Source organism: Urocitellus parryii, chromosome 4, assembly GCF_045843805.1.
Source record: "Urocitellus parryii isolate mUroPar1 chromosome 4, mUroPar1.hap1, whole genome shotgun sequence".
NCBI lineage: Eukaryota > Metazoa > Chordata > Mammalia > Rodentia > Sciuridae > Urocitellus > Urocitellus parryii.
Genome location: NC_135534.1, coordinates 196,314,578 through 196,332,541, shown reverse-complemented (window position 1 = coordinate 196,332,541; position 17,964 = coordinate 196,314,578). Strand labels below are relative to the sequence as shown.

At 40.1% G+C, this 17,964-nt stretch overlaps 1 protein-coding gene across 1 annotated transcript in view; it reads left to right on the top strand.

The window, feature by feature from the left end:
* Brinp1 (BMP/retinoic acid inducible neural specific 1) overlaps positions 1-17,964 on the top strand; it is a 119,834-nt gene that overhangs the window by 52,970 nt on the left and 48,900 nt on the right. The window contains exons 2-4 of the mRNA XM_026408649.2: positions 3,288-3,478; positions 10,489-10,658; positions 13,528-13,633. Of these exons, the coding sequence (XP_026264434.1) occupies positions 3,288-3,478; positions 10,489-10,658; positions 13,528-13,633 (467 nt within the window). The remainder of the gene's footprint in view (positions 1-3,287; positions 3,479-10,488; positions 10,659-13,527; positions 13,634-17,964) is intronic.

Sequence of the window (17,964 nt, the reverse complement as noted above, 5' to 3'; positions counted from 1 at the left end):
AGCCCTGGGCCTGTAGCCGGTGAGCTTCACAAAGACTGTGAAGGCTGCTAAAAAAAAAAAAAAAAAAGAAAAGAAAAAAAAAGAAAAGAAAAAAAAGAAGAGAGAGAGGAAAAAAGGAATTGAGTCATGGCCTTGTAGTTTAGTGGGGATGGCATTATCCCTGTGTGTCCAAAGTGGTTTTACTATTTTTTATACCTTCTCTCTACATATTTCCCTTAAATGTGATTTAAGGGACAGAATATTTATGATACCATTCAATTCCTAGCTCTATCACTAACTAGTTGGGTGACCTTTAGCAAGTTACTTAAGTTCTTTGTGTATTAATACTAAATAAATATTAATTCTGAGGAACATTGTCATATTCATATGAAAAAGGACAAACCAAAAGTTTAATTTATACAATACTTATAATATACATAACTATATAAATGTAGATATTTTTATGTATGCTGATATATGTGTATACACACATAAAATTTTCATTTCATGGTATATAATTTTATAAATTTCAGGAATAAGCTGTTAAGGAAAGATTCTTTTTCTCAGATTTATTTGGTGATTCTCACTGCCTCCCATTGGCCCTCCGTGGCTGACTAACAATTTACTCCATTACTTGGTGTCTTAAAACAACATTATCTTACAGTTTCTGAGGATGGGGAACCTGGGTGCCTTGACCCCGGGTCTCTTGCTATGCTGCAGTCACCATGGCTGGCTGCTTTCTGTTCAAGCAGAGCTGTCATGAAGACTCAGCTCCACATGAGGTCCCAGGTCCTCAGAAGAGGCCGACTGGAAGCTTCCCTGGGAGACCCGCTCTGCAGATCTCTCCAGAGTATCTTAGAACATGTCATGAACGAGGGAGAGAGAGCCATGTTGAAGTGGTAGTGTTTTGTAACCTAATCATGAAAGCGACATTTCATCATTTTCATCTTCTGTTTATAGGAAGCCAGTTTCTGGGTCCTAGGATCATTGGGTCTTATGTCACAAGCCACCTGCCCCACCTGTAAAATTCTCAACTGGCTGTCAAAGGTTCTCCCGACAGCTGGTCAGCCCACTTGTTAGATCCTGTCCCTTTTGGACCCCTTCTCCGTATTCCTCCTCTTCTTCCGTGCTCTTCCCACGACACATTCCATGTTCCCTCCTCTCATGGGGCTCCTACTCTTTCCTTCAGGTGTTTGGAATTTGTATAAATGCTCTGCAGACTTTGAACTTGGAGTTTACACATGATCTCTCTGAAGTTTTCCCTAGAGGCCAGAGTGGTCCATGCTCTACCTCATCCTGTAGTCCTTGATTTACAATAAAATGGAAATGTTTTTCTTCCCTGACAGACTGTGAGCTGAGGGCCATCTCCTCCCCATAGGTGCCCCTCAGGGTTTCCCTAAGTGCAGTCGACTAAGCACCTAAGATATGCAGGTACTGCGTCGCCTGATCATTTGAACCACATTAAGAATTATGGACAAAGATTCCTTATGCAGACAGCCCAGGAGCTCTGCGGTTTGGAAATGTATTCTAACATTAAAGCCTCTTTCAGACTCATCTCCTGTGAGTCAGGGGTCAGACTCTACCACTGAATTACCAGGGCATATTCCGGCCCGATTCCCACCCTGTTCTACTTTTTCTTGCCCCGTGGCCCTGTCTTCATCTGTCTCTCCCATGCTGTGGCAGAGAAGAGAGACCTTTTCATTAAACTCTGGTTCTGTCATTTATCTAGGCTGACCTTACGGCCCTTTAGACTCGTCTGCATTTCTCAAGGGACAGAGAGTCTGTAACTCAGGCAGCCCTGTGAAGCCGGTCGCTCTGGGGGAGCTTCGTCTTTGCTAGAACAGCCGACTGTTATTTAAGCAGAAGCAACCTGAACTGAGTCCCATTAAATTTGTGCTTGTCTTCAGTTTGTGGGATCTGTGTTCACCGTCTGTGCACATTTAATGATTTACATGTACCTACTTGGGAATTTGTGAGGAAATAAAGTTATAAAACAATAGTTTACATTGGATTAGCGCCTTGTAGATTCCAAAGGTATTTTCATACCCTATCTTTCATGCAATTCTGCTCCAGCGGGAGAAAATAGATACTACTAATTCATATTTATAGAAGAAGAAACGTAGGGATGGAGAAGGGGCATGATTTGCACAATATTGAGAGACATAATTTGCAAGGAGCAGAAGAAGACTTGGATTCCCAAGTTCGGTGCTTCTCCATCTTGATCTCTATAATTAGTGAAGGAAAAACCGAAATGTCTCCACAAGAGCACAGCTTCATTTCCTCCAAGAAGTAAGCGTTCAGGGAATTCATGTTAAAATTTAGTATTCAAGTGAGCTGTGGGCTCAATGTTTGATTTTTGAACTATCTCACAAAAGATCTCAGGCTGTTTTGTGTCTTAGATTCTGCCCATCCTTATGCAATCCACCTGTGCCCTCATCTCCTTCCCTTCTTTTCGTCCCTCCGTTTGCTAATTTATTCATCCACTATGAATTCTGCCATGACACAGGCAGAATTCCATCTAGATGGAATCCTAGAAGATTCCATCTCTGTAATGTCGTTCACAGTCTAGTTAGAGAGACAGGTGAGCAACTAGACAGCAGTGGGAAAGTAGTTCTTGTGAGATGAACTAGAAATGGATAATAGTCCCCTTTCACGGGGCTACTGTGATAACTAGGTCTGAAATGAGAGCTGCCATCCTGGTGAACTATAAAGTACCATGAAAATCATTATCACAATCATTATTATCAGATGATGCTGATGAGCCAGGCACCATGGCACAAGCCTGTAATCCCGGCGGCTCAGGAAGCTGAGGCAAGAGGATCATGAGTTCAATGCCAGCCTCAGCAATGGTGAGGGGCTAAACAATTTAGTGAGACCCTGTCTCTAAATAAGATATAAAATAGGGCTGGGGATATGGCTCAGTGATCAAGTGCCCCTGACTTCAATCCACAGTACCAAAAAAAAAAAAATGCTGATGATAATGATTAATGATGGTTTCTCTTTTTTTCCCCCTTCAGTTTTCCACCCATAAGGTAGTAAACGTGACTTCTGACTTTGTTTCCTTGATGCTCTGTGAGCAACTTGAAGGTGTGACTGTCTATTTGGTTCAGTATCCCGGTGCTGAGAGTAGTACTTGATAAATATTTGCTGACTAAAGAGGACTCAAAATTCTAGATCAAAGAGTCATTTGAGAAATGTTAAAATTATAGACAGTCTCACCTAAAGAGAGGCTTGGAAGGGTTGGTTGGGTGGGCTTTGGCTCGAGAGTAGAAATGGTCAATTGAGTGTTGCTCCTCTCTCCTTCCCAGGGAGTTTGCCCGTTGGAAGGTGAGGAACACAGCCATTGAGAGGAGAGATCTGGTTCGTCATCCAGTACCCCTCATGCCAGAGTTTCAAAGGAGCATCCGTCTGCTTGGCAGGAGACCCACCACTCAGCAGTTCATCGACACCATCATCAAAAAGTACGGCACGCACCTCCTCATCTCTGCCACATTGGGAGGTAGGTCAGCAGCCGCTGGGCCTCGGTCCTGTCATGCCTTTGGGTCTGGGTTGGACGTGAGAGTGGAGTGCCCTGGAGGGAAAGCCTTCTTAGCTCTGTGCTGCTGTGCATCCCTGAAAGGCATGTATGGCAGAGACACCAAAGTGTCTTGTTTGTTGTGGTTCTACGTCAGCAGATAATTCCCTTCTATGGGAGTCTAGTCTGGGTTTACTAACTTTTGTAAAAATATTGTTTAACCTTGGAATTGTCTCAGTTTGTCAGGAATGCTTTTTTTTTTTTTCTGATAATTATCTTCAGTCCTCTGAAATGGGGTCTGATCCGGGGAAGAAATTAAATTTCAGATATTGTTTAGGGAATTGCTTTTGTTTATATAAGTCCACTTTAGGGACTCATAACTGGAAGTGATCGTTTTAAAAATGGGCTGTATCATTTGTGTCTCGTATGGGCTTGGAATGGGTTAACAGGAAAGTAGGCTAATTGCTTTACCCAGTTCAGTCTTCCCCATCCCTGCCCATCAGGTCCAATCCATCTTTGAGGGAATGAGGAAACAGAGCCGTATAAAAGGAAGGAAATTGATGCAAAAACCATGGGAAATGGTACAGACGAGGCCATTTAGATCCTGACTGGCCTCGCCTGCATGCATCAGTTGATATTATGAGTTACAATCCCTCAGGCATCTGTTTCTATCCATGGTGAATGGGACCACTGAACCACCTTGATGGTACAACACTGTGCTACCTGCTCACAGAGATGATATGATTCATTTAGTCCCAGCCCTCGCCAGGTAAAGAGATGGGTGTATTAATAGAGGAGGGGTGGACACGGTTGTAATGTGGATAGAGCACTACGAACTCAAGCCATCAGTCCAAACTTCATGGTGGAAAGTGGTGGTTTAGTTGAACAGGAGCTTGTTAGGTAAAGGAAGGTGGACGCACTTTCTAGGCTGAGCATACAGCACCCTTTGGAGGAAGGCAAGATCAGTCATTTGATAATGTGGATAGAAATGTTGATTGGGCAAATTCATTCATTCTCGTTGCACCATAGACACCATATACTGTGTTTCTCTAAACTTCAATTTAGTCATAACATTTTCATTTTATAAGCAAGGAAAACCAGAAAGAGGTGTAGCAAAAAAGTGGGAAAAGTTAAGTTTTTAACTTAGGGTTTTCCAGTCTCTAAGCTTACAGTATTTTTATCCACCTAATACCAATTATCTCCTTTACTAACCTGCTTACCCTCCAATCTACCCACCCACTTCAACAATGACCCAATTAGCAGATATTTGTTGTCTGTTTTTAGACATTAAATTAAGTAGGACTTGGTGAAATAATTCATATGAATTCTACTTTAACATATAGTGACAATGAATTAATTTCTGTGCCGATTGTGACATCAATCTGTACCCTTTCCTTTGAATATCTTCCACCTCCCCTTTCACTTGGAAAAAAAAATCATCATTGCAACTAATTCAATTCTTCCATTAAAAGCTGTGCTCTGGTCCTAATGCCTGGAAATCCCATGTAGCAAAGACTTTTCTTTCTCAGTGAAATATATTTTTAATTTCTCCAAGGCGAGGTGGTAAATTATTCACAGAGCCTTGTTCCTCCACTGTTTTTACAACACAACATTTTAAAATATGCAAAGCTTCGGATTGAAATCTGGTGTCGGACAGCAGGCCCTAAACGTTCCCTCAGCCCTTGCCATGGAAGAGTGGAGGGAAGGAAAAGGGTTTACTGTTGAATGAATACTGTGTGCCAAAAATCCTGTGAGGTCCTTCTCATATCATCCTTTAATTCATTTATGCATGGAAAATTACTTCTTAAGGACCTCCTTATGCAAAGGGACAGAAGGGGTGTGGGAAGTTGTAGTGAGTGAAGGGGCCAGGATTTTAATTTCCTGGGTTCCAGTTCTGGCTCTTGCTTTCCCCAGCTTGGTGTTGCCTTTACCAATAACTCAGTTCTCTGAGGCTCCTTTTTTATAAGTAGTCATAAAAATATTACTTGATGTAAATTTCAAGGATTAAACATAATGATGCATTAAATGTGGTTAGCATTCTTACTATGATTGTCTTATCTGGACTAAGGAACTTGCAGATCCAGGATTAAAGCCCAGTCTTGGCACTCACTAAGTGAGTGGGAGGCATTCAGAAATTCACTTTCTTGTCTGAATATCAGTTTCCCCATCTACATACGAGGAAGTGCAGAAATGTTATTTAATCATAGTTTTTTCCCCCAAGAACACCATAATCATTTAGCATAAATGCCATGATGAACTCTTTGAGGTGTCAAGTCAGTTCCTAAGGGCATCATCAAGCAACGGAAGATGACTCTTAGACTGTCACATACATGACAAGTAAATGTGTGTGTTTGGCTTTTTAGAGAAGTGAAGGAAGGAGGAAAGGGGGTGGGAATGAGGAAGCGGAGCTGGTGGTGGGGTCCAACAGCTTGGACATTTTCTTGAGATCTCCACATTTTTTTTTTTGGTACCCTCTGTTAAATTCATAAAATGACCTGGTGGAAAGTGGTAAAGAGACAAATTCCACACCTGGAACAACAAACAGGGATAGTAATTTTCCTTTGTTCCTCTGAATATGGAACTTGGGGTCAAAGGAAACACATTGAAGATGTTTGTGTGTGTGTGTGTGTGTGACATATGTGACTAAGCTTACCAGCATGCATGGAAGTACACACCTATGTGCCCAGAAAGATGTTCTGAAATGCCTGTCTATGCTTGGGTGTAAGCACATTTATATGTGCATGCACACATTGCACACATATACATATGGGTGAAATGTGTGTGTGTGTTTTTACATGTACATGAATCATGTGTATTGCATGAATGTCATTTTTTATAGGAAGCTTCATGATTCTCATCCATTTGTGAATGTTAGTGTGTGTGCGTTCATTATTTCCCACACTGTGTTTTGGGACATCTTCCCTTGGCTAATCAGAAGGCAGAGAATAAAATCACAGGGGGTCAGAAGGAACAGAAGAGGGATATCCTAGAAGACTGAAGTCCAGTCAGCCCTGTTCCCCATCTGAGAACAACACCTTCGATTGACCTAGAGGTAAACGGATCAAATCCCACTTCTTCTCCCATCTTGTGTATCTGATCCTACTTTGCTCTCTTCTGTAAGAAGGTGCTACAGAGTGAGGCAAAGCTCCCTGGAGGACAGGAAGGCTGAGCAAAGGCCTTTGTGGGGTGAAGAGGCAATTTACAGGAATGCCCAAGTGGCAGAGTAACTCCAAACAGAACATTCTCTTAATAAACAAGAAATTAAGTCTTAATAATGCAGCAAGAAGTCCATTAACCCCTCTTGATCTAAGGATTGCTTCTGCCAGTTCTCAGTCCAGAGGGAACTGGGCTTGTTTCACCTTCTGCTTTGTGGGCCCCTAAGAGAGCCTGAACTGGCAATTGGAATATTTATTTCCTCTGCCTTGTGACTCTGATTCCCAACATATTACTTAACCATTTACTTCTCCAGGCATCTATCTATGCATGTATCTGTTTAGTCATCCATCCATCCATCTGTCCATCCATCCATCTATCCATCAGTTTATCCATCAAATGATAACTGAATATCTGCTTTTCATCAGAACCTAGGAGAAGATTGAGAAACATTAAAAAGATGAAATGGATATTACACTTTACCCCACTTCACCAACCATCATTCCTGGAACTCAAAGTATAATTGGATGTAAAGTCATTTTAAAGTCAAATCTATTAGGCTCCTTTGGTGTTCAAAGAACAGAATGTTATGCCCTCATGTGTAACAGAAGTCCACGTGAACTGGAGTGTCTTTCTTTGAATTCAAGTCAAGTCTAGGCATGTGGAGCCTAGAGATGAACTTGGATGATCATGGGTCTTCCTGTTGGGAGGTGTCAGTCTAGTTGTAGAGGCAGATTTGTTAGTCAATCAACATGGTACAAGTAGGTCCACTTCTGTGTCCATTTATTCATCTGTTGGCTTCCAATCATTTCTTAAGCACATAATGCATGCCCATATTGTGCTAGGTAATGCCACAGGGATGGGAAAAGACTCTCACCTGCTCCCTGACCTCAAAGTATTTCTGCTTTAGTAGGGGAATCCAGAAATCTCCAGAAGGTAAGATACGTGACATATTGGAGAAATACAGGGTATCATGAGGACATGCCTTATAAGAGTTACTCAGTTCAAGAAAAGAGTAGAAGATAGTTAGAGGGATCCCCAGAAGTAGTGCTGTGTTAGGTAACATAGGGATGTGTAGAAATTAGCCAGGAGAAGAACAGAAGGGCAGAGTCCCAACAATGACAGAAAATGGGGCACATCTGTATGGGAGAGAGCATACCCAGAAAGCAGTGAGGATATAGCTAGAGAGACCAGCTCATCAGAGCCTGGTGACCCACGTGATCTACAGAGATGTGGGCCGCCCTTCTTTGGTCTTCATTCTACTATCTGCCTCCCCCTTCCCTGGCTCTTCACCTGCTGTATTGAAATGATCGCCGTCCGCCTCTGTCTCCTTCCTCCACCACTGGCCAATAGCAGCAGAATGCAGTCCTCAAGTGAGAGCTGCATATGCCACTGTAATTTTTTTTCTTTTTTTTTTTTTTTTGCATTTTTAGAAAGAAAGAGGAAAAAAAGGAGAAATCAATTTAATAATATATTTAACATAACATATCCAAAATATTACCATTTCAACGTGCAATCGAGAGAACAAATTGCTAAGGGAAGATTTTACTTTTTTTCGTACTCAATCTTGGTTTGCAGTTACACTCGCAGCACATGCCAGTGTCTTATTCATTTGTCACCCCAAGGCCTGCCAAAATGCTCAGTGCAGGCACACGAAGCCTAACCAAAGGACATGCTGAACAATGACGAAAAGAAACTGACTCCTTCCCTCTGGATTCAGGGTGTGGCTCGGGATGCTGGTCCTCTTTGAACAGGTAGAGCGGAGTGGAAATGGGCGTGCCAGGGAAGGAGGGGTGAGCAAGAGAAAGTGACAGTGGAATGGGCCAGAAATCAGGATATGATTTCAGAAGTCAGACAGGATAGAATTCTCTCTGCAAGCTGATGGCTTTTTTTCTTCTTCAACTTGAAAAGTCATCAGCATTCTACAGACGCTGCAGTTGTCATAGACACCAGGTTTGGTTTCTGACGATGTACTGACAGGTTTTGTTCTCTAAATATTTTATTTTTATGAATGAATTACATGTATGTATAAATATCATACAACCATCAGCTTGCGGTTATCAAATCACGGCAGCTAACACTGCCACAGTGCTTACTATGTGCCAGGTAGGGTTGGAGTACTTTATCTAACTAACTAACCTAATCCTGGAGACAACACTATGAGGTAAGTATGGTCCATATTACAACTTTACACATGAAGAAATGGAAGCAGAGATGTTAGCTCAACTATTTCAGGTCAAGGAAGACTAGCTCTGTGACCGTAACTATCACTAATAATCAATTTTCTTTCTTTGTCTCTCCTTCCTTCCATCTGTCCTTCTTTCCTTCCTTCCTTCCTTCCTTCCTTCCTTCCTTCCTTCCTTCTTCCTTCCTTTTTTCCTTCTCTCCTTTCTTTCTACTTACACCCTTTCTTTATTCCTTCCTTTTTTCTTTTTTTTTTTTTTTTTGTGGTGGAGATTGCACCCAGGGCCTTGTGCATGCTAATCCCATGTTCTGCCACTGAGCTACACTCCCAGTCCCATACCAATTGATTTTCAAATACTACAATGAATTGGACATTTTTCTAAACACTTATTAACTAATTTATTCTTTTTAGTAATCCTGTGGGAGTGGGTGCTCTTTTCACCCAATATTGCTAGTGAATAAACTGAGAAACAGAGAAGAGAAAAATTGTGCCCACGCTGGCAATGTTATCAGAAAGTGGAAGTAGTGGTATGCAGAAGTCCATTTGGTGGAAATCTGTAGAGCTTCCTTCCTAATGTGTCACCAAGAGATCTCATTATCCAAAAGAAAAGTCACCATAGCTTAGCAGTGTTACTAATGCGTGCATGCATTTCCAAGGAAAACTTTATGGAGAAAAATCTATAAATTTGTGTATTCATGTCTACATAGTTATATCTGTCTTCCATCCATTCATTCTTCTGTCCATTCAAATATCTATCTGTCCATCCACCTTCTCTTTGATCTAAGTATCTATTTTCCTTCCTTTCTGTATCAAACTTTCTGATCATCCCTCATCCCCCAAATGTGACCCTTTTCTCTTTTGTACTCTCAGAAGTACAGTGCCTGGCATATGGTAGGTACTTAAAATATGTATTGAGTGAATGAAAGAAAAAGATGAACTAACTATTGATGTCTACTTCCCACTACTATGTGGAAAGCACTGTGCTGTGTGTCAGGATAAAGCCACTGCTGATACCTTCACAGAGTTGGAAGTTCAGTTTTCCCTCTCTCTATGGGGACACAGTTTACCCTATTTCTAGTTCTAGCTCTGTGTCTATCTCTAGATACCTCTGAATTTCTATGTCTTATCTACTTATATGTGTGTCTATCTCTCTATCCATACACTTGTTTATCTAGAATGCTATGGAGCAGGAGAATTTAAGGAGAGAGAGAGAGAGAGAGAGAGAGGGAGGAAGGGTTGAAGGAAGGGAGGAGGGAAGATGAGGAAAGGAGGAACGGAAAGACAGTGAAGAAACAAAGACAGGGAGGAAAGGGAAAGGAATGTCTATGCCAAATCCACCATTTTACAAAAGAAACTGAGCTTTCTTGGAAGAAGGGGTGGTGGTGATGTTGTGAGATGAGGCTGGTGAGAAGTACGGAGTGGATCAGTGGGGATTGGATTCAGTGGCTGAGGGTGTTTCAGTGACCCTTGTCCTGATGGAGCTTGCTGCATGCTGTCACCTTGGGACTGCTGATTTTTCATCATTCCCCTGACTTTTAGAGAAAGAAGACAGAATGAGGTAGAAACGCCCAGCACTTGTCAGCACGAGGGTCCTGCTTCCTCTCCTCCCACGCTGGGTCTCCATTGGCTCCCTTGTCTCCTTTCCCTTCCCATGCAGGAGAGGAGGCTTTGACCATGTACATGGACAAAAGTCGCCTCGACAGGAAGTCAGGGAATGCCACTCAAAGCGTCGAAGCTCTGCACCAGCTGGCGTCGTCCTACTTTGTTGACCGTGATGGCACCATGAGGAGGCTCCATGAGATCCAGATATCAACTGGAGCAATCAAGGTATGGCTGGACAGTGGACTTGGGTGGCAGGCTCTCAAGGCAGCAGCACTTCTAGGAAGACATTCTGAGAGCAGCTGGACAGATCCAGTTCCTGACTTCATGCCCATGTACTCATGGCACCCATGCCAACCTCTCTGACTGATGTGGTCACATGCTCTGTAGCTTCATGGGCACTGTGGTCTGGGTAGCCATGTGCACTGATGTAGGGGAGCACTCTGGCTCTGGCCATGGCATCATCAATAGTCCTCTGATTCAAAGAATCGGAAGATCTCCACATCCCATTTCTAGTTGAAGAAACTAAGCTATGGTGGAGTAAATGAATTTCTCAAGATCACATGGATAATAAAAGTCAGATACCTAGAACAACAATCTTTTAAAACGTTTGTGTCCTTCACAGATGGTGAAACTGGGGTCCATAGTTTGAGGCCTTTTGATCAGGGTTATACAGACGGAGAATACCTTAACGTGATTAGAACTTTCTAGGCCAGAGGTCAGCAAACATATTCTGTAAAATGGCAGATGATTAATATTTAGGCTTTGTGAGCCCCATGATCTCTGCTGGCCTTGCTCAACTCTGCTGTTATATCATAAAAGCAGCTGTAGACTGTATGTTCATCAAAGGGCTTAGGCTGTGTTCCAATAAAACTTTATTCACAAAAGCAGGCACAGGACACACTGTGGTTTGTGGGACCACCTTCTTCCACAAGGCATTGTTCAATATAGAACCTTCTAAGATGATAGACATGCCTATATTTTTATTGATTTGATGTAGTAACCATTAGTCACACAGGTTTATTGAATTCTTGACATGTGGCTACTGTGAAGTGAATTTTGTAAGTTTATTTACTGTTATTAATTCAAAGTTAAATAGGCATACTGGATAGAATAGCCCTGAACTTTCAAATCAGTGCCTTAGAGCATGGGGACTTTAAAAAAAATTATTTAAAATAAGATACATTCAGACACTATTCTATAAAGAGAGGTGGGAGGACATTTGTGATATAAAGAATTAGTTCTGAGGGTTTCAATGCAGATTTTTCCATCTCAAAATTTCTTAAATTGTATTATGCCTGCATTTTGCTTCTCTGTCTCCACTCTGACTTCTGAATAAAATGCAGTCCTAACCTTATATTAAGACTTCTCAAGATAACTCTTGGGGACAAAAGGTGCAGAGGGAAGGTCAAGGGGAAATGACAGATGAGTCAGAATTTGACCACAGGAAGGGAAATGTGGGCGGGAGAGAGTTATGGAGGAGGGAAGTAGTAAGGAGAGAAATAAATCAGATCCACAAACAAAGGGCTAGCTTATCTGAGGAGAATCACTTATATTGGGGGGATTATGTTGTTAGGAAACTCGGCACTGAGAGAGGGATCTTTATGAAGCCATCAGAGTCAGGGAGCTGCAAAGACCTGGTTTTCATTATCACCAAATAGTTCTCTGCCCCCTGGATGGGATGCGGAATTGAGATATTGAAGCTCTGTCAGAAGATAATCCTCTTTTGTGCATCCAGGAAGTGCAGTCTGCCTCCTTAGGAGGAATTTCTCAGACAAATTGCACAGAGTTCTCTCAAGAAACCATTCTGACACGAACACTGCCTTCCGCACTCAATTTGGACTTGGATTTTTCTAGCCATTTCTTGCTACTCTCCTAAGACCCAGTGGACTAGAAGTGTCTCATTACCAGATTCCTTCAAGGCCAGCCCCTGAGCCAGGTCAGGGGAGTTTTGCCTAGTTCTTTTCCTTCCCACCATGGATATCTTTAATTAAAAAATGGGTTGTTTTAACTATCACTTGATAATAACCATGTTATTATTCTGTTCAAAAATGAATCAGTCATTTGTAAAACAAAATAAAATCTGATTATCTTCCATTTATTTATTTTTTTTTTTGCATCTTAAAATGCTAAACATGTCAAAAATATGATCTCATTACCTGTTTAGGTGATAAAAGCAGGGGTAACATCTAATAGCAGGGGAATGAGGCTTAGAAGGGGAAAGTTACTGATCAATGTTTCACAACTAGAAAAGGGCGAAGGAGGTACCTGTGACTGTTCCCCAAGTTGCCACTCTACAGTGGAGGCTGTCTTTATGGTTGAGTGCATCAAAACATATAGTGGAAAGTAAAGAGATGAAGAGGCCTCTTTTCAGACTAACCTTATTTCAAGGTTAGTTTTTGAATAACTGTTCTTCAATTGCCCCTCACCTCATATTGTGGAAAACAGTGTCTTGGAGGTGCACAACCTTAGGATCAGGATGCTTTTCTCTTGCAGTGGCATTGATTGTTTGTTGCTCAAGTTTGTTTTGCAAAGTATGGATAATTCATTGTTCTTACCTGGTAATAATGTTTTATAGATTCCTTACAATGTATAGAGATATATTGTAATTAAATGCTCATTTTGAGCATTTGAAACTCCTGGCACTTACCACTCATCAAGTCTGTCTTACAGCTTCCCTAGAAAGCATTTGCTAAGTTTGAGTTTGCAGAAGCTTAGAGAAGTTAAATGACTTCCTTATGTCACACAGCAAATAAATGACCCAACGGGGATTTAACACTGATTTTACTGATTCCAAAGCCTGTGATTCTGTAATGTATATATAATGCTTCAACTTATTAGATAGACTACAGCATACTCACAGCGACCTTAGGGAGTGAGGGCCAGGGATAGAAACCAGGCCCTATGGCTCCAGGCTGTGTGCTTCAGCATCCTGCAACCCTGTCTGCTCTTTGACAGGAGAGATGTTGAGGTGACAGCTGTGACCTGAGGTCACAAGACCTATCTGTAGGCTGTGCTCCGCTGGGGAATGACTCTTCAGGGTCTGCCCTAGCGAAAGACGTCTGTCTCACACTTGTCTATTTGACATCCACTCTAGGTCACAGAGACACGCACTGGGCCTCTGGGCTGTAACAGCTATGACAATCTGGACTCTGTGAGTTCCGTCCTTCTGCAAAGCACGGAGAGCAAACTGCACCTTCAAGGTAGGAAACTAATGGGGAAGGTGGGGCCAGAGGCAGGGAGGGGACACAGCAGGGTTGTATTGTAGGGGAGGAGAGAGTCCAGTCCAGTCCAAGGGAGAATGAAGAAGAGAGAAATAGAACCAATGAAATAGGAAACCAATGGAAGCTACAGATATGGAAATCGGTTATGATATGATACAATCTTTTAGAATTTTAACATATACAGGGCTTTAAATTTATGGATATTAATTAGTTTTCAGATAGAACACATGGGGATATGAGCTTTATCTGGTTATTTTCATGAAAATGTCTAAACAGTATTATTTATAGATGCCCCAGATCTAATATATATTAAAATTTCATATCATATCATATGAATTTCCTACATTATTGTTTTTGATTTTCAGTGTGTTTTGGCAGGTGTTATTTGAATTTCAAGACGTATAAGACATTTTATAGAATTTCTGATTCTCCATAATTTTTTATTCCCCTTATTTGTTAATAATTTGTATTCTTAAATGAACACACACACACACACACACACACACACACACACACTTTTAGCAGCTTAGAGAGTAAAAATATTCCCAGACTTGATTGTAAAGAATGCAAACATTGCAGGGATTGGTTTGTTGATGTTTGTAAATGTTTGTACTTATTCAATTGTGTGTTATATATCAGGCTCACGTCAGATGCTCCATGTGTGTTTATTATCTAAAGAAAATATACCCTTTACAATAGTAATTTAACTTTTTAATCCACATTTTAAAGAGGAGAGATGATTGCAAGGGAATAAAAATTAGTAGGATTGAAGTACAGATGGTGCTGTTTTAAGAAGCATAATTTATAATATTTAAAAGAAACAATGTATACATCTCAATTTTCTACATGAGAAGACTGAACAAATTGTGTTGCATTCGTAAACATAATTTTAGGCAGGTACTGAGATGTTATTTATTAAGATTTCTTTTCCTGAACATGTGAAAATGACTTGATATTAATTAACAAATGGAAGATTTATGATTGAATGTATGGTATCATCTGAACAGTATAAAAAGAAGAAAATTGATACTATAAGGAAGTATCCCAAAGTGTTAGAAGAAGTTACTGATGGTTAGTAAGGATATAGACAATTTATTTTAGGCTTCTAGTTTCTTTGCTAATTTTCCTACAATGATCATGTATTAACTTTATAGTCAGAAAAAAATGACATGCTTTAACTTGAAGCAGACTGAAAATGTGACCTTCCATAAAGGTATATGATAAAGGTGATTCTGAATGTCAGTGGGAGGAAGCTGGGTTGAGATTGACAGGTAGTGCTAAGCAGAGCCTAATATGACTTTGATATTCTGGTTCCTTGGCAACTCTTTGATTCATGCTCCTGTTATAGAAGATGGCTGGGAAATGGTGCAGAGAGGGCTGGGGAGTGTCACCTGGGAGCCCCCAGTGAAACCCTCTCAGGGAAACTCAGCCATTGATAACTGTATAGTGTTAAAACATAACACAGTAGAACTTAACATATAGGAGTTGGGGGAACCTAACCCTTTAATAAAGAAAAGAGTAAACAGCATGGCGAGAATGGTTTGCTAATACCTGTTAAGAAAGTGGATGAGAAAGACAGATCTGCCCTGGATGTGGCAGGTTTTCAACATGGTGGTTTGTGTGACATCCACAACAACTTTGTGAAGTGAGATCCAGGATTTGATTCCAGGTTTTTTTGGACTCCAATATGTGTTTCCAGCATATTAATAATGGAGACATCAAAAAGTTACAACTGGAATAAAGTTAATAAGAAATTAGCAGGATGTTACTACCAAGGAACTTCCGGACATCTTAGGGACATTTAGAAAAGGCTGGTCTACCTTGATGGCAATGAAGTTTGATGTTCAGGGAGTTCTCACAATTTCTCATTCTAAGTTTGTATTGAGTTTTGTATTTAGTCTTGACTTTTTTTTTATTCCAAAAGCAACTATTGTATAAGAGTCTGTCCTTCAGAATGTGGATCTGCTCTTGGTTTCATTACTGTAACTATTCTAGCCACCATCAAGATGGTGACAGCCTTTTCCTACTCTGTACTGGTCAGAGCACAGCTGGAGACTGGGTCTGGGTTCAAGCATCCAGCTTTTAGGGGGGTGTTGAGAAACTGCAGTGTGCCTGGGGGAGGGTATCTTATGACAAGGACTGGTCTACTGATACTTGTCTTGCAGAAAAGACAGTTGGCTTCATTATTATGAATAAAATGTGCAAGACAAGCTGGTGGGGGAACCAGAAGGATCCCAGCTTTCAACTCAGTGTAAAACACATCTACCTTTCTTCTTCTTTTTTCCTCATGCTGGAGATTGAACCCAGAAGCTTGTAAGCACTGGGTAATTGCTACATCCTAGCCCTAAAATAACTAAAATAGAACATCTAATGCAGTTTCATGTCCAAAACCTGAGATGATCTGCTGTGTGACACAGTGACTCCCTCCTGTCTGGGAGTGACAAGTAGCTGATATTTGGTGAGAATCTTACAGAGTTTATTTAGGCAATGTTGAATTTGGGTTGTTGAATTAATGCAGATTCTAGGATTTTATGGTAATGATGATTCATCAAATCTTTACTGAGACTATGGGCCAAATCCAGTACTAGAACCTAGACATATGGTCACAGATCAGTTTAATTCAACAAATTATATATATATATATATATATATATATATATATATATATATACATACACACACACACATATACATATATACATATATAACTAAATAAAATAAATTGTATGTTATAAATTTATAAATAATTATATATATATATATATATATATATATATATATATATATATTAAGAATCCATCTTAGCTAAAGAGGTAGGCAAAATGATAGTTGTGAACCGGATAGACATTATTTCTGCCTCAAAGAAATATAAATAGTATCGGAAAAGACAGACTTCAATCAATAAATGTAATGAATTTTAATAGAAAAGAAAATCAGTGTTATTGGTGGTACCAAATTTTATTAGGATATGGTTATATATATATGTGTGTGTGTGTGTGTGTGTGTGTGTGTGTTTTATTAAGGAGTCAAAAAAGTTTCCTAGGTAAAAATACAAAGAATGAGATCTGAGTGTTGAATGGGGGTTAGGGGCATGGATACAGAGGCAGATAGAAGCATATTTATCAAGGGTCATTTGAGAAAACTGAGGATCTTATGAGATTATAACAAAGGAATCAGTGGTGAGAAAGTCAAGGTTAACTTTCAAATTCACGGAGGCCTCTACAGCACATTAATGAGCTGAATGTTAATTTGGGATCTGTGGACATTTAGAAAGAGGAAGTAGTATGAATAGAATAGTATTTTGGAAGATTACTCTTGATTCTGTGTGGGCAATCATTTAGAGAGGGGAATCATTTAGTGACAGCGTAGGAGGTTACTGAGTTCTCAAGATGCAATGATACAAGTTTTGACCATGAAGTTAGCAGTTGGGGTAGAAAGAGAGAGACCAGTTCTAGAGATATTAAAGCCATTACATCAGGTTTCAATAAAAAGATCATGAAAAATGTAGATAATTGAGCGAATGGGATTTGATGCTGATAGTGAAGGTGGACAGGTAGATATCTATGATTCAAGGTAATGCATAATATAATAGGAAAAATGAAAGTAATACATAGAATTGTGGGAATTGAGAAAAGGGAGTAATTTATTCTCTCTGTCTAGGTGGAGGAGTTATAGAAAAATAGATGTCTAAGGAAGAATAATACTCTCCTAGTTGAAGGTAAAATATAGAAACTTTTCCTTAAGTACAAGACAGGAGAATATCTCATGGCTTTTGAGTATGCTGATATTTATTTAGTAGGATTCAAAAAATTAAGTATAAAGGAAATGAAAAAAGTTGGGCTATATTAAAAAGAGAAATGCTTGTCATCAAAATATAGAATGAAACTTACAGAAGGAATGCAATAGAACGAAAATGCAAATCATATAACAGAACAAAATATTTATCATCCATATATCTGACTAGGAAAACTTCTGCAGAATATATAAAGAACCCCTAAAATCAATTCAAAAAAAGCATCAGAAAAGAAAATGGACAAAAGATATGAGCAGGTACTTCACCGAGAAGAATATGAAATGGGCAAGTAAATATTTGAAAAGGCACTCATCTTTCCTAGTCTCCAGAAAAATCTAAAGTGACATTAAAGAAAATAAAATCATGGTATTTGCAGGTAAATGGATGAAGTTGGAGAATATAATGCTAAGTGAAGGGAGCCAATCCCAAAAAACAAAAGGTTGAATGTTTTCTTTGATATGAGGATGCTGACTCATAATGGTGATTGGGAGGGGAGGGGAGCATGGGAGGAATGGAG